General features: G+C 40.5%; 1 protein-coding gene across 1 annotated transcript in view; it reads left to right on the forward strand.

The window, feature by feature from the left end:
* Positions 1-20,422, forward strand: part of SPMIP7 (sperm microtubule inner protein 7) — a 48,326-nt gene extending 27,904 nt beyond the window's left edge. The window contains exons 8-9 of the mRNA XM_005278559.5: positions 14,720-14,827; positions 18,856-20,422. Coding sequence (XP_005278616.4) covers positions 14,720-14,827; positions 18,856-18,979 — 232 coding nt within the window. The 3' untranslated portion in view covers positions 18,980-20,422. The remainder of the gene's footprint in view (positions 1-14,719; positions 14,828-18,855) is intronic.
* Positions 20,423-23,189: the final 2,767 nt, after the last annotated feature.

The following is a 23,189-nucleotide window of genomic DNA, read 5'->3' on the forward strand; positions in this document are numbered from 1 at the left end:
TAATCAATTACTCTCGATACAGTTGGTATGACAACACCCATTTTTTCATGTTCTCCGTGTATATATATCTTCCTACTGTATTTTCCACTGCATGCATCCGATGAAGTGGGTTTTAGCCCACGAAAGCTTATGCTCAAATAAATTTGTTAGTCTCTAAGGTGCCACAAGTACTCCTTGTTCTTTTTGCTGATACAGACTAACACGGCTACCACTCTGAAACCTGTCATATTTCCCAAAGTGAAAACAGGATACTGCACGGGACTGACCTGAGCTCCCCACGACAGGGACTGACAGCCCAAGCCCCCACCAAATGTTGCTCTGTGCCCCCCTAATGGCAAAACTAGGCATTTGTCCCATTTGCTCTTTCCCAGTTTGCCAAGAAAGTCAGGACGTCCGGGACAGGGCTTAAAAAGGAGACTGGCCTGGTCCAAAACAGACGTTTGGTCATCCTAGTTCGACCGATACCTATATATATTGAGGCTAGGGAAACTAAAGTTCAGCATTTTATTTTAATCACAGAAAAATGCAGATTTTAATGGATTTTTTTACCAGAGAATTTTGTTTTTTTGTCACGGAAAACTGGGATCTCTGATGATAAGATTGAGTGTTGTAATACTAAACAAGTGATTACTAGCTTTGGCCACTAGATGTCCTCTGAGTTTGCAAAAGCTGTTTATATTCTATTAAATATATGATTTCCTTTTACTTACAGTATGAACTTGAAAATATTTTTTTTCTCTTTATGTTCTTCCTGAATTTTTCTTAAGCAGGCTGAGCTGGTCAGGCATTTATCTGGAAAGCTGGGGTAACACATAAAGGTGGTAAAACAAAAGAGGAACAAAGTTGTTTTTTGTGTACAGTTTCTCATTAGCAAGATCTTTTCTTTCTGCAGTTTTCAATGAACAGGGGTAGTCTACATTTGTAAGGAAACCACAGGAGGTATATTTTTTGTGGTAAAAATAAGCTTTAAAAGTGTTCTCCCCTCTTCTGCAGAAAAGGCAAACTCCCATTGTCAGAGAGATGGGCATGCATGACAAATTTCAGAACATATGCTAAACAAATGTCTAGAACAGGTGTGGGGATGGCTGGTTTTGTTGTGTTCTTTAGTAATCATTAGGTTCAGGCATCACTATTAATTTAATACAGAATGTACATTACTTTAAATAGCACCAGGTGCTGCTACCCTTACTCACTCTGAGTAGCACCTTACTCTTCAGGTAGCCCTACTAATTTCAATGGGACTACTTGCAGAATAAGATGGTATTCCCGGTGATTAAGGGGATCAGAATCTGATCCCTACTATACACACCATATCCACTAAGCCTAAATAAAAGATTATAAATTTATAGATCTTAAGGGCAGAAGTGACCATTATGATCATTTAGTCCTTCCTCCTGCATAACACTGAATTCATCCAATCTACATCAAACCCATAACTGCTGGTTGAGTTGGAGCACAAAAGAATAGAAAATGGTATCCTGAAATACATTTTTTAAAACGTATGGTCACTATGTTAACCCTATGGGTATGTCCACACTGCAATAAATCACCCGTGGCTGGCCCATGTCAACTGATTCAGGCTCGCAGGGCTTGGTCTGCTGGGCTATAGAATTGCAGGCAGACATCCAGATTTGGTCTGGAGCCCAGGCTCAGGGACCCTCACCTGTCACAGGGCCACAGAGCTCAGACTCAAGCCCAAGCCTGGACATCTACACTGCAGTTTTATGGCCTCACAGCCTGAGCTCCACAAGCCCGTCAGCTGACATGGGCCAGCCGTGGGTGTTTTATTGCAGTGTAGACATACTCTTTGAAACTGAAGTGGCGGCACTGTCCAAATAAGCACCACGTTCCCTGCCCACATTCTGGGTCTGGGTTTTTTTCACTGCATTCAACAGCAGTTTATATAGTAAGTCACTTTCAATGTTTTGTTAATGACCAGCTGCAATTTCTGTGTCAAGCACTAAAGTGATGACATCACTTTCATATAGTGCTCTGGGGCAAGTTCATGTTCTTCCCCAGGCCCTGCAAGAAAGTATTTACAATAAGAGCAGTAACAAATCTGAAACTAGAACTTCAGGGGCCGACAGTGGGCCAGGTGGCAGAGACAAAGGGGAACAGAGAGGTGATGAGCAGGTTGGTGTATTCCTCTTGGGCCTATCCATTCTCCCCTTTTGGGGAACAGAAAGCCATTTTTTTACTTTTAAAGGAATTAGAAAAAAACAAACTCTGGTCATTATTATTTGTACTGTGGTAATATCTAAGGACCCCAACCAAGAATGGGGGCTTATTATGCAAAATGCTCTACATAGACATAGTATAGTCCCTGCCCTGAAGAGATTACTGTGTAGCCAGGAAATAGTCCTATTCCACTTTACAGATGGGGAACCAAGATGCAGAGATATTAAATGATTTGGCTGAGTTGGACAGAGAATTTGTGGCAGACCCAGGAATCAGACCCACATTTCCTGAATCCCAGTCCAGTGCCTTAATCACAAGCCTGTAATTCCTCTATAATTCTTTTTACAGCGTGGCCTGTTAGAAACTTGATTAAAAAAAAGTATGTTAAAAAATACAAATAAAGATACAGAGATGTATTTGTTCTTGTAAACCATTTTTTCCCTGTGTGAATCAGACACAAAATAATTAGTGGAACCCCACTCCCATATAAGAAACCTGTGACTCAGCCACAGATGCTAAACTTGTGAACCTATATTTATATTAATCAAAATCATATTTCTGGTCTGGCTCAGTGGCCTAGCATTATCAGTCTGTGTTGCCAAGAGAGAGACCTGGAAATTGATTTCTCAATGTAATCTCTTGCTCCTCGTCACCCAGTAAGAGATCCCGAATGGCAATGCACTGCATATCACCAGGCCAGCCCTGAGTAGGCCATTGTTAAGGATGTTTTGTTTGCAGATTCACTCCTGAGCTGGCTACAAACACATTGGGGTTGATCCATCCCTCCTCTTTCATCTTTATTACATTGGAACACATGTCCGAGGACTGGAAGCACCTAGGATTTTAAGAAAGGGTGAAATAATGTCATTAGAGAAGCAAACAGGCAGACATAAAACTTTTCTCTGTATGTGGTAGTCAAGTGAGCTTCCAAAGTAAATGTTCTGGTTATTTATTGCAAGCAGAGCCAGCTCCAGCTTTTTTGCCGCCCCAAGCACTGAAGCGAAAAAAAAAACCCACCAAAAAAAAGATAAAGCCGCGATCAGCGGCACTTCGGTGGTAGCCCTATCGTGCTGCTTCATTCTTCGGCAGCAAGTCAGCAACGGGTCCTTCGCTCCGAGAGGGACTGAGGGACCTGCCGAAGACCCGGATGTGCCGCCCCTTTCCATTGGCCGCCCCAAGCACCTGCTTCCTTCACTGGTGCCTGGAGCCAGTCCTGATAGCAGGTTTTCTATGTAATTTTACCCCCAAAAAAGTATGCCGGGCAACACTAACACCATGGCTATTAGATCTGCTCTTTGTGTCTTGTCCCTCCCCGTCACTTTTGTCTGGCTTCCTCCTTCTCTCTGCACTTATCTCCCTACTTCCTGCTTTCATATTTGTTTTCTTTTCCTTCTTTTTATCTCTTCTCTGTGGCCACAATTCATCAAAGCACTTACACTCCTGCATAAGTCCTATTGTAGCTGATGGGACTTACACAGGTGTGCAAGTGCTTTGTTTATAGGGATGGAACTGAGCACATGGTTATGTGCTTTGACGGATTGGGGTCTTTGTCATTTATTCTGAAGCTACTTTGGGGTTTGAAACAATCTGGACTAACTAGTTTGCTTGATTTTTTTATTTGTTTGTAAAAAATGAATAATGAAGCTGTTTTTGTACATTACATAGCTGGCCAAGTAGGAGAAGTTGTGGGTAATGAGATAATGAGAAAAGTGGACTGTGGTGCAGATTTTCAAAATAAATCAACAGCTACAGTTAGGGCCAGATTTCCAAAAGAATTCAGTATGCTGGATGCTTGTAGGGTGCAACTATTATGAAGAACTGGCCCCAAGTGTCACAATGAGATCTGTTGGCTGCTGGTCTGGCTATGTCCGGATGAACTCCTGTTGCAAACATGCGTACTGTGGGAGAAATGAGAGCCTGATTCCTGGTGAAACTCCAATTCCTGTGCATTTTCAAAGAGTGAGGCATATCATGTGAGCTAGTTACACAAAGGAAGAGATTTCAAAAGCATCAAAGTGATTTAGGAACCCAAGCCCCACTGAGATTCAATGGGATTTGTGCTCCTAAATTCCTTAGCTGCTTTTGAAACCCACCCTCCCAATAAATAAAAAGAAAATGATAAGAACATAAGAATGGCCAGACTGGGTCAAACCGATGATCCATCTAGCCCAGTATGCTGTCTTCTGACAGTGGTCAGTGCCAGTTATTTCAGAGGGAATGAACAGAACAGGGCAATTATCAAGTAGTCCATCCCCCGTCATCCCATCCCAGCTTCTGGCAGTCAGAAGTTAGGGACACCCAGAGCATGGGGCTGTGACCTGGACCATCTGGGCTAATAGCCATTGATGTACCTATCCTCCTTGAACTTATCCAATTTTTTTTCTATCCAGTAAAATGTTTTGCCTTCACAACATCCCATGGTAATAAGTTCCACAGGTTGACTGTGTGTTCTATGAAAAAGTACTTCCTTTTGTTAGTTTAAAACCTGCTGCCTGTTAATTTCATTGGTGACTCCTGGTTCTTGTGTTATGTGAAGGGGTAATTAACACTTCCCTGTTCACATTCTCCACACCATTCATTATTTTATAAACCTCAATCACATCCCCCCAGTCATCTTTTTTCTAAAAGGAATAGTCCCAGTCCTTTTAATCTCTCCTCACATGGAAGCTTTTCCATACCCTAATCATTTTTATTGTCCTTCTCTGTACTTTTCCCAGTTCTAATATATCTTTTGTTAGATGGGGCAACCAGAAATGCGCGTAGTATTCAAGATGTGAACTACCATGGATTTATATAGTGGCATTTTTCTATTTTCTGTCTTATAGTCTATCCTTTTCCTAATGGTTCCTAACATTTTGTTAGCTTTTTTTGACTGCCACTGCACATTGAGCAGATGTTTTCCGATAACTATCCACAATGAGTCCACGATCTCTTTTTTTGAGTGGGAACAGCTAAATTAGACCCAATCATTTTGTATGTATATTTTTCAGTGTGCATTACTTTGCACTTATCAACATTTAATTTCATCTGCAATTTTGTTATCCAGTCACCTAAGTTTGTAAGATCACTTTGTAATTCTTTGCATTCAGCTTTGAACATAACTATCCTGAGCAATTTTGTATCATCTGCAAATTTTACCCCATTTTCCAGATCATTTATGAATATTATAAGTAATGACACAATTAATTTTCTTGTTTATTAACAAAAAATATTTTATTCAAAAATGCATAATAAGGTTAATTTTCAATACCAAGAGAAAACTCTGTTCTAACTTTAGTACATGGATTCATGACGCCACCTCACTCTGTTTATTTAAATGTCTTTATAGATCTTTTTCTCCTCCATGTACCAGCCACCAGCTTTTTCCTTTATCTGACCTCTTCCCCCATCAGCTGCTGCAATGAGATTATGGTCTAAGTGATATTTTAGTTCTGCAGGTGTTCTAGGGGTCAATGGAAAAAACTCCCACACTGCTCATGGGGATTTCCTCTGTAGCATTCATGTGGGGGGCACCGGTAAACGCTTGGTGTGACAGACACTGCATGAACAACTCTTTTTATTCCTGGCACGGCTGTAACTCACTAATGCATGGTGTAGTAACACTTAGTAAATTCCAACTTACATAACAAAGTTTCTTAAAGTGAAAGCTAACAGATCTCCTGAAATGGCAGCTTTAATGCTGCATCTGTCTCGTACTCTCTGTCTCAATATTTTTGTACCTTACATATTGTAACAAACATAACTTTCTGTTATTCACTCTGCTCCATATCACAGCCTCCTGAAACTACACAGCAGTCAGGACAGAACTCAAATTCTCTTGCTTCAAAGCACTGGCCCCTGCCTCCTGAACTAAATAAGATTCTCTGGCAGTCATTAACAATATAAGGCCTGTGACAAATAGATCAGCAATTTTTATTCCATTCAGTAGAGGGCAGTGCTATATGTATTCACTCACGCACTCACACCCACACGCTGTTTAACTAACATTTAATACTTTCTACTTAGCAGCACTTTTCAAGTGTTAACTAATAAATCTCCTTAACACTTCTGTCCAGTAAGAGTTAACTTCATTTCCTCAATTTTCATATCTGGAAAATAAGTGTAAGTGACTCACTCAAGGCCACAGATGATGTTGGTGTCAGAAGCAGAATTAGCTCTTAGAAGACCCACTCCTGCAAGCTCTTGTTTGCAGTGGGAGCTCTGTATATGCAGTGTCTAAAGGACAAAGCCCCAGGAGTTCCAAGTCCTGCATTCAAACCATTCACCTCCCATAATTTATATTCCCTTTCTTTGTAGCTGTTCCTCCGAGTTTATCAGCACCCTTACTGTCAGTGCCCCAAACACACTGAGCCAGATTATGATCTCACACATGATCTTAGTTGTGTTACTCCAACTCTACATATGGGTTGAGATCAGCCTCTAGCTCATTGTTTTCATGTGTCCCTTAACCATCTTCAAGTCATAACAGAAACGTCATAGACCATAATTAGATAGACATAGGGTCTTCCAACGTCTTGCACCTTGTGTATTCATTTACTAGAACTGGTAAGAAGTTTTCCGAGTAACATCTTTTTCATCAGAAAATGACAATTTGTCAAAACTGAAACTGTCGCGGGAAAGGGTTCGTTTTGATGAATCTCCCAATTCAAAAAAGTATTGGGTTCAAAATTATCAAAACGTCCTGTTTTAACATTTTCAAAATGAAAACATTTTTCTGTTCAAAACTATTTTTTGTTTCAAGATTTTAGTTCGTGTATACTATATTTGACCCAATCCAGGGTTTTTTCAGATTATTGGTTTGTGAACATTTTTGAGATTTAGAACTTTTCCCTCCATTTTGGGATGGGAAAAATTTTGAACTCTTGAAAACTCTCACAGGAAAACTGTTTCCCACCCAGCTCTATCATTTACACTAGAGCAAAGTGAGTGTGCAATACTACTAAATCAAAATATCCCATTTGTTTATGGTAGTGTTTTTCATCCGCTTTTCACCGTTGTAACTAAAAGAAGGAGTAAGAAGCTGTGGGAGCTCTTCCCTGCTTTAAGAGCAGTGTATATTGATCATTTAGTACTCGCTGTGAAAGATTACTCTTTTACAGAAGTTTTTGTTTTGCAGGGAGAGTTAACAATGATCATGAACCTGTTTACCACTCAAGCTAAAGCACAGGGAACTAAAACCTACATTTTCAAAAGTGATTAATCATTTTGAGTGCCTCAGTTTTCAGGTGCCCAACTTAAACCACTTTCTGATTTTCAGAGAACGATTACCCAGCACTTTATGATAATCAGGCCCCTTAAAAGTGTCTCAAAATGGGCACCCACAAGTGGATGCACCCAATTTCTGTTTGAAATCTTAGGCCTTGTATAACTTCAATTGCTTATGCATTGAATATGGTGGAGGCTTGTTTTGTTTTTTGTGGGGAGTGAGGGCTGCTAGTGTAATAACAAGGAAGCATCTGAGCAAGATGAGAGAAACGTCATGGTGACAGAAAGATAACTTGATGACGAGAAGCTTAACCACAAAGAGTGTTGTATGTTGCCAGCTGTAGCCTGGTACTCAGTTGTTTTTTTCAGCAGAGATGATCTGGTTCAACATCTCGGCAAAGAAAACACAAGAGAACTAGACAGCATGATCCAAAAACAAAAACCAAAGGGGTATTTTTTTAACCTCAGTCTCTTCTACCTTATCACACGCATAACCGCAGCACATTTCTGCATCCCTTCTTCAGGCTCCCATGAGGGCAGCTGGTTAACATAGTATAAGGTTTCTTAGTATCCTGGTACTTTTAGCTTCTCTTTACACAGCCTCCTCCTCTTTCAGTGTAACATCCTTCAGCATGCTATGAAGTATGTTAACTGTGTGAATCACTTCTAAAAGGCAGACAACAATCTAGAACAAATCTGAATCTGGGACTGTCTCTTGCACTCATTTTGCTGTTTGTATGTCACATTTGGACATTCATGTTGCTTTTCTCTTATCTTCTTTCCAAGGAAAATATGTTAGTGAAAGAAATTAAATTGTGTAACTAGCTGTGCTAGGTTAGGTGGTTTTGCAAGCTTTAAAGGTCAGAAGATTTTACAAATCAGATGCTTCACAATGCATAATGAGACTCAGATGTCCACACTATTATACAGTTGTTATGTGAGTTAATTTCAACTAGCCTTATGATATATTGCAAGATATTAAGAGATTTCATGCAATGGCCCAAATTCTCTGTCGCACTGGTGCAATTCCATGGAAGTCATTAGGGTTTCATTCTATAACTGAGAGTCTAATGAGGAATTCTCATATGATATCTTATTACAGTAGAACCTCATAGTAATGAACACAGAGTTACTAACTGACCGGTTAACCACACCTCATTTGGAACCAGAAGGACACAATCAGGCAGCAGAGACAAAAAAAAAAAAAAAAAGAATATCCAATATAGCAGCGGTTCTCAAACTGGGGTCCGCCGACCCCTGGGGGTCTGAGAGGTTACTCTAGGGGGGTCTGTGAGTAATGTCCAGCTCCAGGGTATCCATGAGTCATGTCTGGGACTGCCTGCCCCACTGATCAACTCCTCCCCCTCCCTCCCAGTGCCTCCTTAATGCCGCAGAACAGCTGTTCAGTGACATGCAGGAGGCACTAGGAGGGAGACGGAGGTGCGGGGACAGGGCACACTCAGGGGAGGGGGCAGAAAGAAGTGGGGCGGGGTGAGGCCTTGGGGGATGGAGTGGAGTTGGGGCAGGGGCTGAGCTTGGGGCTGAGCAGGGATTGAGCACCCCCTCGGGGAAAATTAGACACCAGCTTCTGGGTCCATGAAATTTTTTAAATCAAAATGGGGGTCCTCGGGTTGCTAATGTTTGAGAACCGCTGCAATATAGCACTGTATTAAATGTAAACTACTAAAATTAAAGGGAAAGTTTAAAAAAAATTGATAAAGTAAGGAAACTGTTTCTGTGCTTGTTTCATGTAAATTAAGATGGCTAAAAGCAGCATTTTTCTTCTGCATAGTAAAGTTTCAAAGCTGCATTAAGTCCATGTTCAGTTGTAAACTTTTGAAAGAGCAACCATAACATTTTGACCAGTTACGAACATTTCAGAGTTCTGAACAACCTCCATTCCTGAGGTGTTCGTAACTTTGAGGTTCTAATGTAAGTATCACATCATCGGGGTAGTAAAATTCCAATCACAGTCAGATTAAAAATAGTCCTGATGGACCAAATGATCAGAGATAGCTAAATGTGTGTGTTTGCACAAATGTACCCATTATACTTACAAAACCTATATTTGAATACACACATTAGATATTTTCACATGCAAATAGGTATGTGTATGTGCAATTGCCTGGTCTGCACATAACCAGGTCATTGTCCATTTGTCCACGAAAAGACAGAGTTTTGCACACACACCATTTTAACTGTTTCAGAAAATGTGCCCTAATATGTCGGAGCATGGCAAAGGGGATAAGAAAAAAAACTCATGGAAGGCCCCTTAGAGCCATGGGCAGCTAGATATAACATAGAAGACCCCCAAAACTACTCCTGTGTAATACTGTTGACCAGATCAGCATACCATCAGCCAGTGGATCTGAGTGGGCGTGACATAAAATCCACCATTCCCCTCCAATGTTCCTATGCTGAGCTTAGCTAGACCAGAGGATTGAATCTCTTGTGTGACAAATGAATTTTCCAACAAATCCATCATGTTTTATCTCTGTATCACCTACTCTATAGATACAGCATTCTAACATTATCTCTACTCCAATGAGAAATTAGAGTAACAAATTGCCTAGGTACACAGCCAAAGAATTATTTAATAAACCCACCTCTCCCATAAGTCGATTCTTGCATCCTGCACTGAATTTAACTTAAAGGGATTTCTGGTCACTGTACTGAAAATTAATAGCTATGTACTATCTCACACTCCAAGATTTATTTTTCTAGGGAGCACATGGGTGTCAGAAAGTACCTTGGAAGCAATTCCTAAATGGGCATTGTTGTTATTTGCAGAATGCACGAGCCCACAAAAGGGTGACATTTGCAAGCTTTACAGTCCCTTGTACTTAGCTGAGTCACAGGCTGAAACAGCTTGTCATGAAAGACTTGTCGGCTTGTGTATGGGCAGTCTGGGTAAATCTATAGTTCAATGGTTACCTATTTTGAGCTGGCAAAACAGGAAATAGTTAACTGCTGATGCCAATAGTTGGTTGCTCCTAATTCTATATCATATCAAAATTGACATTTTTTAAACTATGCACAGGCTCCCTCTCTAACCTCACATGTCTTTATTCCTCCAGCTCTCTTTCAACCTGCTTCTCTCTTCTCCAGGGTCGGCTCTAGCTTTTTTGCCGCCCCAAGCACGGCAGGCAGGCTGCCTTCGGCGGCATGCCTGCGGGAGGTCCCCAGTCCCGCGGATTCGGCGTACCCGTCGCCGAATTACCGCCGAATCTGCGGGACCGGCGGACCTCCCGCAGGCGTGCTGCCGAAGGCTGCCTGACTGCTGCTGTCAAGGCTGGATCCCCACTTTGAACTTTAGGGTACAAATGTAGGGGCCTGCATGAAAACTTCTAAGCTTAACTACCAGCTTAGCTCTGGTTCGGCTGCCACCATTTCAATGGATTCCATTCCTGGGAAACCTTGAAAAACCTTCACCAAATCCCTGGTGAATACAAATCCAAACCCCTTGGATCTTAAAACAAGGAGAAATTAACCATTCCCCCTCCTTCCTCCCACCAACTCCTGGTGAATCAAGATCCAAACCCCTTGGATCTTGAACAAGGAAAAATCAATCAGGTTCTTAAAAAGAAGGTTTTTAATTAAAGAAAAAGGTAAAAATCATCTCTGTAAAATCAGTATGGAAATTAACCTTACAGGGTAATCAAACTTAAAGAGCTCAGAGGACTCCCCTCTAGTCTCAGGTTCAAAGTACAGCAAACAAAGATAAACACTCTGGTAAAAGGTACATTTACAAGTTGAGAAAAACAAAGGAAAACTAACACGCCTTGCCTGGCTATTTACTTACAAGTTTGAAATAGGAGAGACTTGTTTAGAAAGATGTGGAGAACCTGGATTGATGTCTGGTCCCTCTCAGTCCCGAGAACGAACACACTCCCAAACAAAGAACACAAACAACAGCCTTCCCCCCCCCCCAAGATTTGAAAGTATCTTGTCCCCTTATTGGTCCTTTAGGTCAGATGCCAGCCAGGTTACCTGAGCTTCTTAACCCTTTACAGGGAAAAGGATTTTGGAGTCTTTGGCCAGGAGGGATTTTTATAGTACTGTACACAGGACAGCTATTACCCTTCCCTTTATAGTTATGACAGCTGCCCTCGCAGGGACTGGCAGGGCACCCTCCACGGCTTGCCGCCCCAGGCACGCTCTTGGAGCACTGGTGCCTGGAGCCGCCGCTGCTCTTCTCTCCTTCCCCTCCCAACAATTCTTGCCATTTATTTCAGAGTGGTAGCCGTGTTAGTCTGTATCAGCAAAAAGAACGAGGTGTACTTGTGGCACTTTATAGACCAGGGTAGGCAACCTATGGCACTTGTGCCGAAGGCGGCACAGGAGCTGATTTTCAGTGGCACTCACACTGCCCGGGTCCTGGCCACCGGTCCAGGGGGTTCTGCATTTTAATTTAATTTTAAATGAAGCTTCTTAAACATTTTAAAAATCTTATTTACTTTATATACAATAGTTTAGTTATATATTATAGACTTACAGAAAGAGACTGTCTAAAAACATTAAAATGTATTACTGGCATGCAAAACCTTAAATTAGAGTGAATAAATGAAGATTCGGTACACCACTTCTGAAAGGTTGCTGACCCCTGTTATAGACTAACAAATTTATTTGGGCATAAGCTTTCGTGGGTTAAAACCCACTTCATCGGATGCATGCAGTGGAAAATACAGTAGGAAGATATATATACATATATAAAAAATGGGTGTTGCCATACCAATTATAACTAGACTAATCAATTAAAGCAGGCTATTATCAGCAGGACAAAAAAAACTTTTGTAGTGATAATCAGGATGGCCCATTTCCAACAGTTGACAAGAAGGTGTGAGTAACAATAGGGGAAAAAATTTGCATGGGGAAATAGTTTTTACTTTGTGTAATGACACATCCACACCCAGTCTTTATTCAAGCCTAATTTAATGGTGTCCAGTTTGCAAATTAATTTCAGTTTCTGCAGTTTCTCGTTGGAGTCTATTTTTTAAGTTTTTTTGTTGGAGAATTGCAACTTTTAGGTCTGTAATTGAGTGACCAGGGAGGGTGAAGTGTTCTCCTACTGGTTTTTGAATGTTATAATTCTTGATGTCTGGTTTGTGTCCATTTATTCTTTTGCATAGAGACTGTCCGGTTTGGCCAATGTACATGGCAGAGGGGCATTGCTAGCATGTGATGGCATATATCACATTGGTAGATGTGCAGGTGAACGAGCCTCTGATGGTGTGTCTGATGTGATTAGGTCCTATGATGGTGTCCCTTGAATAGATATGTGGACAGAGCTGGCAACGGGCTTTGTTGCAAGGATAGTTTCCTGGGTTAGTGTTTTTGTTGTGTGGTGTGTGGTTGCTGGTGAGTATTTGCTTCAGGTTGGGGGGCTGTCTGTAAGCGAGGACTGGCCTATCTCCCAAGATCTGTGAGAGTGAGGGATTGTCCTTCAGGATAGGTTGTAGATCCTTGATGATGCACTGGAGAGGTTTTAGTTGGGGGCTGAAGGTGATGCTAGTGGCGTTCTGTTACTTTCATTGTTGGGCCTGTCCTGGAGTAGGTGACCCTGGAGTGGGTATTTTTTTGGCTCTGTCAATCTGTTTCTTCACTTCAGCAGGTGGGTATTGTAGTTTTAAGAACGCTTGATAGAGATCTTGTAGGTGTTTGTCTCTGTCTGAGGGATTGGCGTAAATGCGGTTGTATTTAGGAGTTGATCTTTCAATTGTGCTCCTATATAGCTAGAACTCTTTCCTCAATCCCTTTGCATCACACATGAAAACTTCCCTTTTCTCTTTATCATTGACTGTCAGTGTATTTCATTTTGTATGAATTATCTAATAATATACAAAGGCTCAATCCTGCCAGGTATTGAGCACTCTTGCCCATCCAGCAAAGCATTTAAGCAAGTGCTTATCTTTAAGCAAGTAAGTAGTCCTAACCAAACTACCTATGTACTTCAACTTAAACATGTGCTTAAATTTTTGATGGATTAGGCCATAATCCAGGATGGATTCCCTGGATCATATTGTATCATTGCACATATTTGTTTCTTTTCTTTATATGGGTAGCTAAATAAGATTAAATTAAAGACAGTACAAATGCAGATGTTATATTGGATTTTTATAATAATATACATCTAACATCTTAAACTGCTTGTATAAGATAAAAATGTATTGATGGTTCAATGCTTTGTATCCAATAGAACAGGAGCAATGTATATTTTTATTTTTAGGAAAATCACCCAGAATAATATACCAGAAATCATACCTGAAATTTACAAAACTGTAGAATTGTTGTAGGATTTTGGTTTTCAAAATATTGTTGATAAAATAAGAATATGTTTCACTAGCTGAGTCTCCAGCTCCTGCCAGGCTGGAAGGATGAGGAGGAGGAAGGGTACAAGGAGTGAGGGGGGAGTGGTCTCTTCCTGTGCATAGAGTGGGTGTGGCTCAATCAAGCTCATTCATCTCTTCAGAAGCTGATGTGCATGAGTCCCCTTGGGAGGTAGTTTCGCCCTGCCAGCACAGGCTCTTGCTCATGCATGCTGGGGATTGTGCCAGGGCCAGAAAAGCCTGCGGTCTGTCAGTGACACTAGGGGCACAAGGAGGGGGTGAAGCCCAGCTGTCTGTGTCCTGCTGGGATCACCCACCTGGAGCATGTATCTGACAAGGGATGCTGGCGGGCTGGAATCCCAGATCCCAGGCATCCATGGAAATACTGTTTCTTAGAAAGAGGGGGCCGCACATGTGACATGAATCTCGAAAGCACAGGGAGCATTCAGCAAAAAAAAGTTTGAGAACCTCTGTTGCAAGAAATTTGGGCATAGGCCAAAAATTGCAGACTGAGCTGCCTAAAGAACGTCACCTAAGTGCCATGTTTGAAATTGGGATCTAAATCCCATCTAAAATGTAACCCATGTTTGAAATATTGGCCTTAGTGCTTTTGTGAACTACTTGTTCTAGTTCTTTCCTCTTGATGTAATGTTGTTCTTGGTCATGAGGAGTGTACAGACAATCAAAGAAAACCCATAATTTCAAAACAAGATGAGAAACACTGGCCTCTGTAATCCAAATTGAGCTTATGGGTCAGATCTTCAGGTGGTGTAAATTATTGTGGCTTCGTTGATGTCAAAGAAGCTATGACAATTTACACCAGTTGGGGATCTGGCCCGGTGCTTCCACACAATAGAATATCACACGCTTACACTCTATATCACCTATCCACCTTGGATATAGAAACACAAGCTAGTGGTTTTACAGCTGTCTGTGATTGATTATTTCAAGCCTGTACTCATTTAATTTAGTCCTTTCCTGCCCTTCCCCCTTTTAACTTTTTCCTTTAGCACTCCAAATATCCCTGGATACACTGGCAAGGTTCATTGGACAGCAACCCACCCGGCAAATTCTAATCTTCCATCAACATCCCCATCAATAATTGCACAAATGCATGGGTAAGTAAGTGTAAGGCGTATTACTCAATTTGTTCAGATACATTAGAGGAAAAGTCCTAATTATAGTTATTTAATTAAAGAACAATTAAATTTGAAGCATGACATTTCGTTGGTTTAAAGAAAAATATTGTGAGTCAAATCCAATCACGTGGCTGCCAAGACAATCTAAGATCATTCCTGGTTTTCATGATTCCTTTTAAGCTTACCACAGGAATTCATTAAAATTAATGTTGAGGTTAACCAGGAGTCCTAAAATATTGATTGTTTCCATGTTATGTCATTGGATATGTTGGCTAGATTATGACTCCTGTGATTATGTTTTGATAGAGATCTGTCTGTTCTGGAATTTTTTGGACTATATTACATTTAATAATGCCAAATATGAGGTTGCATTTTGTTGGGGGGGTCTGAAGCCCTCAAGACATGGATGCTTTCCTCACAGAAAATTGTTACAAATTGTCATCACTCTGTGTTCCCCTTCTATATCAGGTTCATCACTGCAGTAACTGAGCGCCTTACCAAACATTTTCATTGTAAAAGTCCCTCCTGTGATTCTATATCCTGCTTTCCTCCCCAGAAGCAGCTGGACAATTATTTAATAATTATTTGTTGTCGTCTCCCCTATATGCTTTTGTATTGCCCCTTTAGATCATGGACTATTTTTCCCCCATGGTGATGTAGGACTTCACAATGACATTGAAGCATCCACTAATTTCTAAGACATTCATCTTTTAAACACTCTTTTATTTTGATTAGTTTTAAGACAATATACACTTCTGTACCACCAGTACAAGCTTTGGGGAGCTGACTGGCTTTTAAAGAATTCCTCTGTCGAAGCAGTTCATGACTAAGTGCGACATACTGGCACACTCTCCTGATATCTCTACCTTTTTCTTATGTGGCTGTACTTGGAAAATAGGCATTCTTCTATAATAGCAGTTTGCAAGTTACCAAGATTGAAAATACACAACCAGGTCTTTGAGATTTTATAGGCTAATCGAGCTGAACTCAATCAGCTTGCTGTAAGACCAAGTTACTTTTAAATGTCACACACATGGATGCTGATGTGCCTCTGCAGAGATCACTGGCAGCATTCAGACAAATACCAAATTTCGAGAGCAAAGAATCAGGTGCAAATGCGATCTGAGAAAGTAAAATATGTCTGTTATTTCCTTTGACTTTCTGCAGGGTTATCATGCAAATGCAGTAAGCAGTGCAACTAAGCATTTCTCTGGTTCTACAATTGAACTTTACTCATTAAAAATAGGGACAAAATTTGTCATGACATTTTGCAAAAATTAATCCATATGGCAGGGCATGGATTTTTTTTTCTGTAATGCATAAAAGAATTCTTGTCCTGTGCTAATGGGGTCTTTCTGGAAACGAGGCAGAGTCACAGGGCTTTCGTAAGGGGAGTGTGTGTGAGAAAGACAGAGAGAGAGAGAGTATAAACAGGCACTGTGGACTAGATTCTGCTACCATTACTCATACACAGAAGTACCTTTCCCTTTGAGTAAATAACAGATATATTTTACTTTTAGTGGGACTACTCATGGAGTGAGATACTATTCACTATGAGTTAAGATGGCAGAATATAGCCTTATATTTGAAACTGCTGTGTTAAAAACAAAAATGCAGATCCTACGAGTACTCAAGAATTGGTCAGCACAGTACATATTGGAGAATAGCACGTACGGTTTCCTGCACCTTTTGAAGTTAATGGCAAAAGACCCACTGATTTCAGTGGTGCAGGATGGGGCCATTAATGACCAGTGATGAAGAGGTAAATTCTGGTATTCCTGGGTCCGATCACTCTAACCAGGAAATGGAGAGTATTTTTTAATGGACCCGTATTCTCCTTTTGTGGGGAGGTTATCTCATCCTCTTATTGCTTTCATGGATGATGATCCATTTTGTTTCTATATTTTGGTCTTTATGGACTCCTCTTATTGTAACACTATTGATATGTAGGACTCTCGGTGATGGATATCTTTGTAGCGACCTCATTTGACATGTCAGCACTGTATATTCATTGTTCTGTAACTCCCACTTAGAGACATTTAAGAGCAACATAGGAGATTACTGTAGTCTTCATATTTTTTACATGAACGTTCATTAAACTATCAGCTATGGACAGACCAGGCAATATTCTAGACAACTTCTGCACCTCATTTAATTTGAATAGAGATGCACAATATCTGGAGTGAAATTCTTCTGCTGAAATCAATAGGGTCCATGGGCTATACAACAGTACAAAATTGTCCTTTCATCTTTGAACATGAATATCATTCTTTTATAAATAAAGTATTTATTATTATTATTTGAGTGGTGCTCAGATACTGTGGTGTTGGGTAATACATAATTTCAATGTCTTTCAGTGCAATTGAAATATGGGAGCTGAATACTGCATTAGAAATATTTTGTTGAGACATGATCTACAAGAGAATGTTACAGAGAATGTAGCATGTTTTTGTTTTGCAACTTTTAACGTTTGAAATATCTGTCCATAGCCATTCATCAAATAAAAATCCACATGGAATACATAGTGTGGTACAAATATGATGATCTTATCATTACAGTAGAACCTCAGAGTTATGAACACCTCGATAATGGAGGTTTTTCGTAACTCTGAAATGTTCATAATTCTGAAGAAAACGTTCTAGTTGTTCTTTCAAAAGTTTACATCTGAACATTGACTTAACACAGCTTTGAAACTTTACTATGCACAAGAAAAATTCTGCTTTTAACCATCTTAATTTAAATGAAACAAACACAGAAACAGTTTCCTTACCTTGTCAAATCTTTTTTAAAAAACTTTCCCTTTATTTCTTTAGTAGTATACATTTAGCACTGTTCAGTACTGTATTTGTTTTTTTGTTTTTTGGTCTCTGCTGCTGCCTGATTGCGTACTTCTAGTTCCAAATGATGTGTGTGTGGTTGACTGGTCAGTTCATAACTCTGGTGTTCATAACTCTGAGGTTCTACTGTATAAGCCTTCTTATCTTTTCAACACAGGGTTGCCACTAATTTTGTTTAAATAAGTAGTAAACTCATAACTGAGTGTGCCTAGCATTTGATTGCTTTTGCCATGCCCTCGCTCCTTCCCCCTCCTCACCAGAGCCTCCTGCACACTGCAAAACAGCTGATTGTGGCTGGCGGGAGGCATGGGGAGGGAAGGGGAGGCGCTGATTGGCGGGGCTGCCGGTGGGCAGGAGGCGCTGGGGGCTGGAGGGGGGTAGCAGATGGGGGGTTGCTGTCATATTACTCTGGCTCTTTAGCAATGTTCATTGGTAAATTCTGGCTGCTTTTCAGGGTGGCCACCCCTGGTATATACAACATAACATAAATTAATTCTGCTATGGAAAATATGGGAAAGCAGTAACAAATCTTGGTATTCTCAGTGAAAGCAAATGAGTTGGCATTTATACAGTCAGTAAAACCTGAGTCCTCAGTCTTTTCTCCCTCCACAAGACATAATGAGCCAGATTCTGTCCCACAACCAATCTGGGCTTAGTGCAGGAGAATCAGGAGGAGCCAGGAAGTTACAGTTTCTTGAATCTGAAGTCTTTTCTGCACCAACCCAGGCCCTGATGAGAATTACAATAACTGAGAAATTCTTCTAACTTACATCACAGGTGTACGTCCTTAAATGGCCTGTATGCCAGGGATTGGAGTCCCTGGTGTAGGAACTGCCTATGCCAGCTTTATGGTAGCATAATTGTCCTATCCCGGAGGGATTCACTGCTAGCTACTTGCTGTCAGAATCTGGATCTATGTCTTCACCATAACACCTCAGAATACAATGGAAACTTTGCCTGGGCTGGACGGCGGAGAGTGCCATCAAAGACAACTTTGATGAATTGCCCGTCACCATTGTTGAGCCGGCCGAATCTAATAATGTGGAACTGTTGTGAATTGTATAAATTTTCTCCAAAGTCAGTGGTCACAATGGTTAGCAAAGAATGTGTTTCTGAGAAATATGAAAAATATTATTTTTAAAAGAGATTTTCTTCTGTTTATAATTGCAGATACATAGCAAAGTGTGGCCGCTCGTCTCGATTTAATCACCAGGGCCCTTTGTCTCAAATACTTACTCCAGTTTATCCTCAAAATTCTTTCAACAAGGTGGAAAGAGAAACTATTAAGGTTTAACAAGAACCAGTCCTGCTACCAGTATGACTGAGAGTCCCAGTGGCTAATGGTGGGAAGGAAGGAAATGTGTGAAATACGTACACCTTAAAAATGGGACCATAGTAAAAGAATACAGAAGGGGTGTCTGTGTGGACGTGCTAGTCTTTATTACATGTTTTTACTATACCTAATATTTATGACTTGCTATTGTTTATGGTTAAAATAATTTGAGAAGCAGGAGGACTCTTCACGGTTTGAACTATAGTTACTGTATTAAATTGCAGAATTAAGAGAGAAAGTGATGTGTAGAAAGACTACCCATAAATACTGTATTCCATATGCAGTGTAGTCTGTGTATATAACATTTTTTCAATTTATTAAAAAATAGTCATCCTTTGTGCCTCTCATCAGTAGCTCTCAAAGTGCTTTACAAAGATGGGTATCATAGGGTGAGATTCTAGGCTATGCCTCTTGGAGATGCAGCACAAAACAGCTTTGGGGGAAGGGAGAAGAAAAGGTGCCTTTATGACATCTTTACACCCTTGGAATTCTAGAATGATCCAGGAGCCAAAATGGCTGCCTTCATAATTTAGGCAGCCTGGGGAGCTGTGCTAGGTTACAACAGCCTATCCTGGACTCCCTGTGGGTGGCAGCATTGCCAAGAATGTGCACCGTGCTATGCAATCACTCACTCCAGTCCCTGGTCATCCCCCTGGCCCCAGGGCCTGTGATGGGCCTATGTATTCAGCATATCTCCACTGAGGGAATTCTCCCACAGCCAACTAACGGGGTTTCTATGGCTCTTATATGCTTCAGAGTGATGTACACAGTCCGGGCCTAGTCGAGGGTCAGAGAGAAACCCACCCAGAGAAACTGAAAGATAGAAGTTAAACCAAATGTCACAGAGCAAGGAGGTGGCAAAGCTAAGAAAAGAACCCAGATCTCCTGACTCCCTTTCCTGCATCCTCACTCCTGAATCATGCTTGCTTCCTTTATTGGGGCCACAATGGCATGTAGTCTGGTGGATGTTCTCATCTTCCTCACAGCCTCTTGTTAGCATAGTTGACTTAGAAACAATAGGATTTGAGGTTCATATAATGTTGTTATGATTACTGACTTGTCACAACTTGCAGCCGGTGTCCAGTCTGGGTAAAGGATAAAAGGGCCAGATCCCAGAAGTAAATGAGACTCAAGATTGTGCAGTTGGATCTTACGCTCATAAAGGAGGAGCAGTTTGAAGTCTTTGCAGACTGAGGTTTCCCCCACCCAGCCTTGTGGCCTCTGTCATTCCATCCATCTTAAACCCAGGGAGGGTATACCCCAAGTTATTGTTTGGTTTGTGGTACAAGCCCTGTAACCCACTGTGGAACCAATTAAATGCCTGGTATGTGAGAACTGGGCCAGGCAATATAATACCCTCCCCAAGGTATAATTAATAAAGTCGTGGCTTGCCGCTTAAACCCATCCAATGTGTCTGTCAATCATTCACCTGTTATTCTGGTCAGTTTACACATGTCTCTGCTTGCATCTACAAAACAGACATTTTAATTCACATGTGAATTTGCACATCAGGGAAGTGGATGCTCAGGTGCACATTTAAATGTACAGTTACTTGGTTTGCTTGTACATGTGGGATTTGCAAAATTGGGTGTGCTTATGACTTTTTCCTGCATAATTACAGAGACTCTTTTGCAAATTTCGTCCTTTGTGTTCCATTGAATTAATATGTACCATACAAAGATGCTTGAAAGTTTGTAGTCAGCTCCAAAAACTATGCTTGAAAAGGAGAGGGACTGGTATTCAAATTAAATCTTCTAGGGCCCCGATTCTCCCCTATGCCTGTGCAATGCCCCATTGGGTGAAGGGGCATTGCAGGATCAGGGCCCAAGTTTTGAAAAGTTTGAGTTCCACTAAAACAAATACTGATCATGTTTTAAACTGGAGATGGGTCAAACCCACAAATTTCACATAGAGAGCCAAACTTCTCCAAAGTTCAAGTGGGTTCAGATTAAGTGTTTAGCTCATCTCTGTTGCATTGTATTATACATGACAGTCAGACACACAGAAAGCACAGGGGTTTAAAGAGAGTTGTCAAGTTAAAAAATATGGGCCATGTTCTAGATGGTGTAAATTATTAATAGATTCATAGATTCTAGGACTGGAAGGGACCTCGAGAGGTCATCGAGTCCAGTCCCCTGCCTGCATGGCAGGACCAAATACTGTCTAGACCATCCCTGATAGACATTTATCTAACCTATTCTTAAATATCTCCAGAGATGGAGATTCCAAAACCTCCCTAGGCAATTTATTCCAGTGTTTAACCACCCTGACAGTTAGGAACTTTTTCCTAATGTCCAACCTAGACCTCCCTTGCTGCAGTTTAAGCCCATTGCTTCTTGTTCTATCCTTAGAGGCTAAGGTGAACAAGTTTTCTCCCTCCTCCTTATGACACCCTTTTAGATACCTGAAAACTGCTATCATGTCCCCTCTCAGTCTTCTCTTTTCCAAACTAAACAAACCCAATTCCTTCAGCCTTCCTTCACAGGTCATGTTCTCAAGACCTTTAATCATTCTTGTTGCTCTTCTCTGGACCCTTTCCAATTTCTCCACATCTTTCTTGAAATGCGGGGCCCAGAACTGGACACAATACTCCAGCTGAGGCCTAACCAGAGCAGAGTAGAGCGGAAGAATGACTTCTCGTGTCTTGCTCACAACACACCTGTTAATACATCCCAGAATCATGTTTGCTTTTTTTGCAACAGCATCACACTGTTGACTCATATTAGTCTAAATCCCTTTGATGTCAATGAACAGAAACAATGTTCAATGACTTTAATGGAGCTCTGGCAATTTACACCAGCTGAGGATCAGGATCTGTATGTTTTTAAAATAACAAAACTAATGACCTTACCTCTGTGTTAGAATGATGACCAAAAATAAAAAGACTTCTAAAAGTCTGATTTACATTTAACTGTTAATGCTGTTTGACCAAACTGAGACCAAAAAAAAAAAAAAATTAACAGTGGAAAAAGAGGGTCAATTTAAATGTTGTTAATATCAGTTTAAAGTCACTTTCACTTTCTGTGAGACATGCCTAACAGGCAGAACCCTCCAGCTTTTGGGTTGCAAACACTGCAGAGCACTGTTTACATCCAAACGGCTCCCTCCCCCATTCTCATTTCACTGGAAATAAAAGCTATGCACATGCTTAAGCATCTTGCTGAAACAGGGCCTTAATATGTGTCTGCTGCTCATAAGCAGTGAAAATTTAAGTTACTAAAAAGCCACTCCTAGACCTGCCCTGTTATGCTATGGCATTGGTACCTAGATGAACAGGAACAGAGTTGGCTTCCGGTGTGCAGTTAAACCACTGCAAAACAATGCTGCTGAGACAGAGGCAGTTTCCTGGGTAGAAATCGGTTGTTTTTCTTTTAAAAATAAGAATTTAAAGCTGATCACTTAGGGCACACAAAGAAATACCATTCCACTCATAAATTGTGGCGACATCATTACTATTTAAAATGCAGGCTTTGAAAATGAATTAACCTAAAGTCACTCGGTATAAAATAATTGTCATGACACTGTGAGCATGTTTTTAATATAGCAACCTAAATGTATATGGTGAATAAGCATGTCTTCAACTACTCCATTCCATACCTTCTTAAACATCTTTAAACAAGTCCTTGTATGTTTTTAAAATGCATGCATATTAAAAAAATCTCAAATATATTTGTTCTTATTTTGCGTAGCATGCATCATAATGAAACATTTTGACATGGAAAAAAATGTAGGCTACAGCAGAACAATTATTTTAACTTTAAATAAAGTTTACAATCTTGTCGGAGCAGATTCTTCTCCCTCTTGCTCCTTTCAAGGCCAGGATCAGAAATATGCATTTTAAGATATTGGTTTCCTTCACTTTGTTTGTTATTTTATTCCTAATGCTTCTCATCTGCCATCTAGTAAAGGTCACAGAAATATTAATGTACTTCCAAAGCAAGAGGACCAAAAAGCTTAGCTTTCAACATAGTGTGGTGATGCAAATTGCAAAAAATCAGTGGCCTGTGTCTTCTCACAGAATTATTTAGTAATGAATATCCAAGTGAAAGAGAAAAGTCTGTTGGGTAAACAATACACATAAACAACTATGGTAGAAAATGATCAGATATCAGAAAATGTGGCATTCCTGATCCTGAAATCCTGAAAATTATTTTGGAGAATATACTATACT

This window comes from Chrysemys picta, chromosome 2 (genome assembly GCF_011386835.1).
Source record: "Chrysemys picta bellii isolate R12L10 chromosome 2, ASM1138683v2, whole genome shotgun sequence".
NCBI lineage: Eukaryota > Metazoa > Chordata > Testudines > Emydidae > Chrysemys > Chrysemys picta.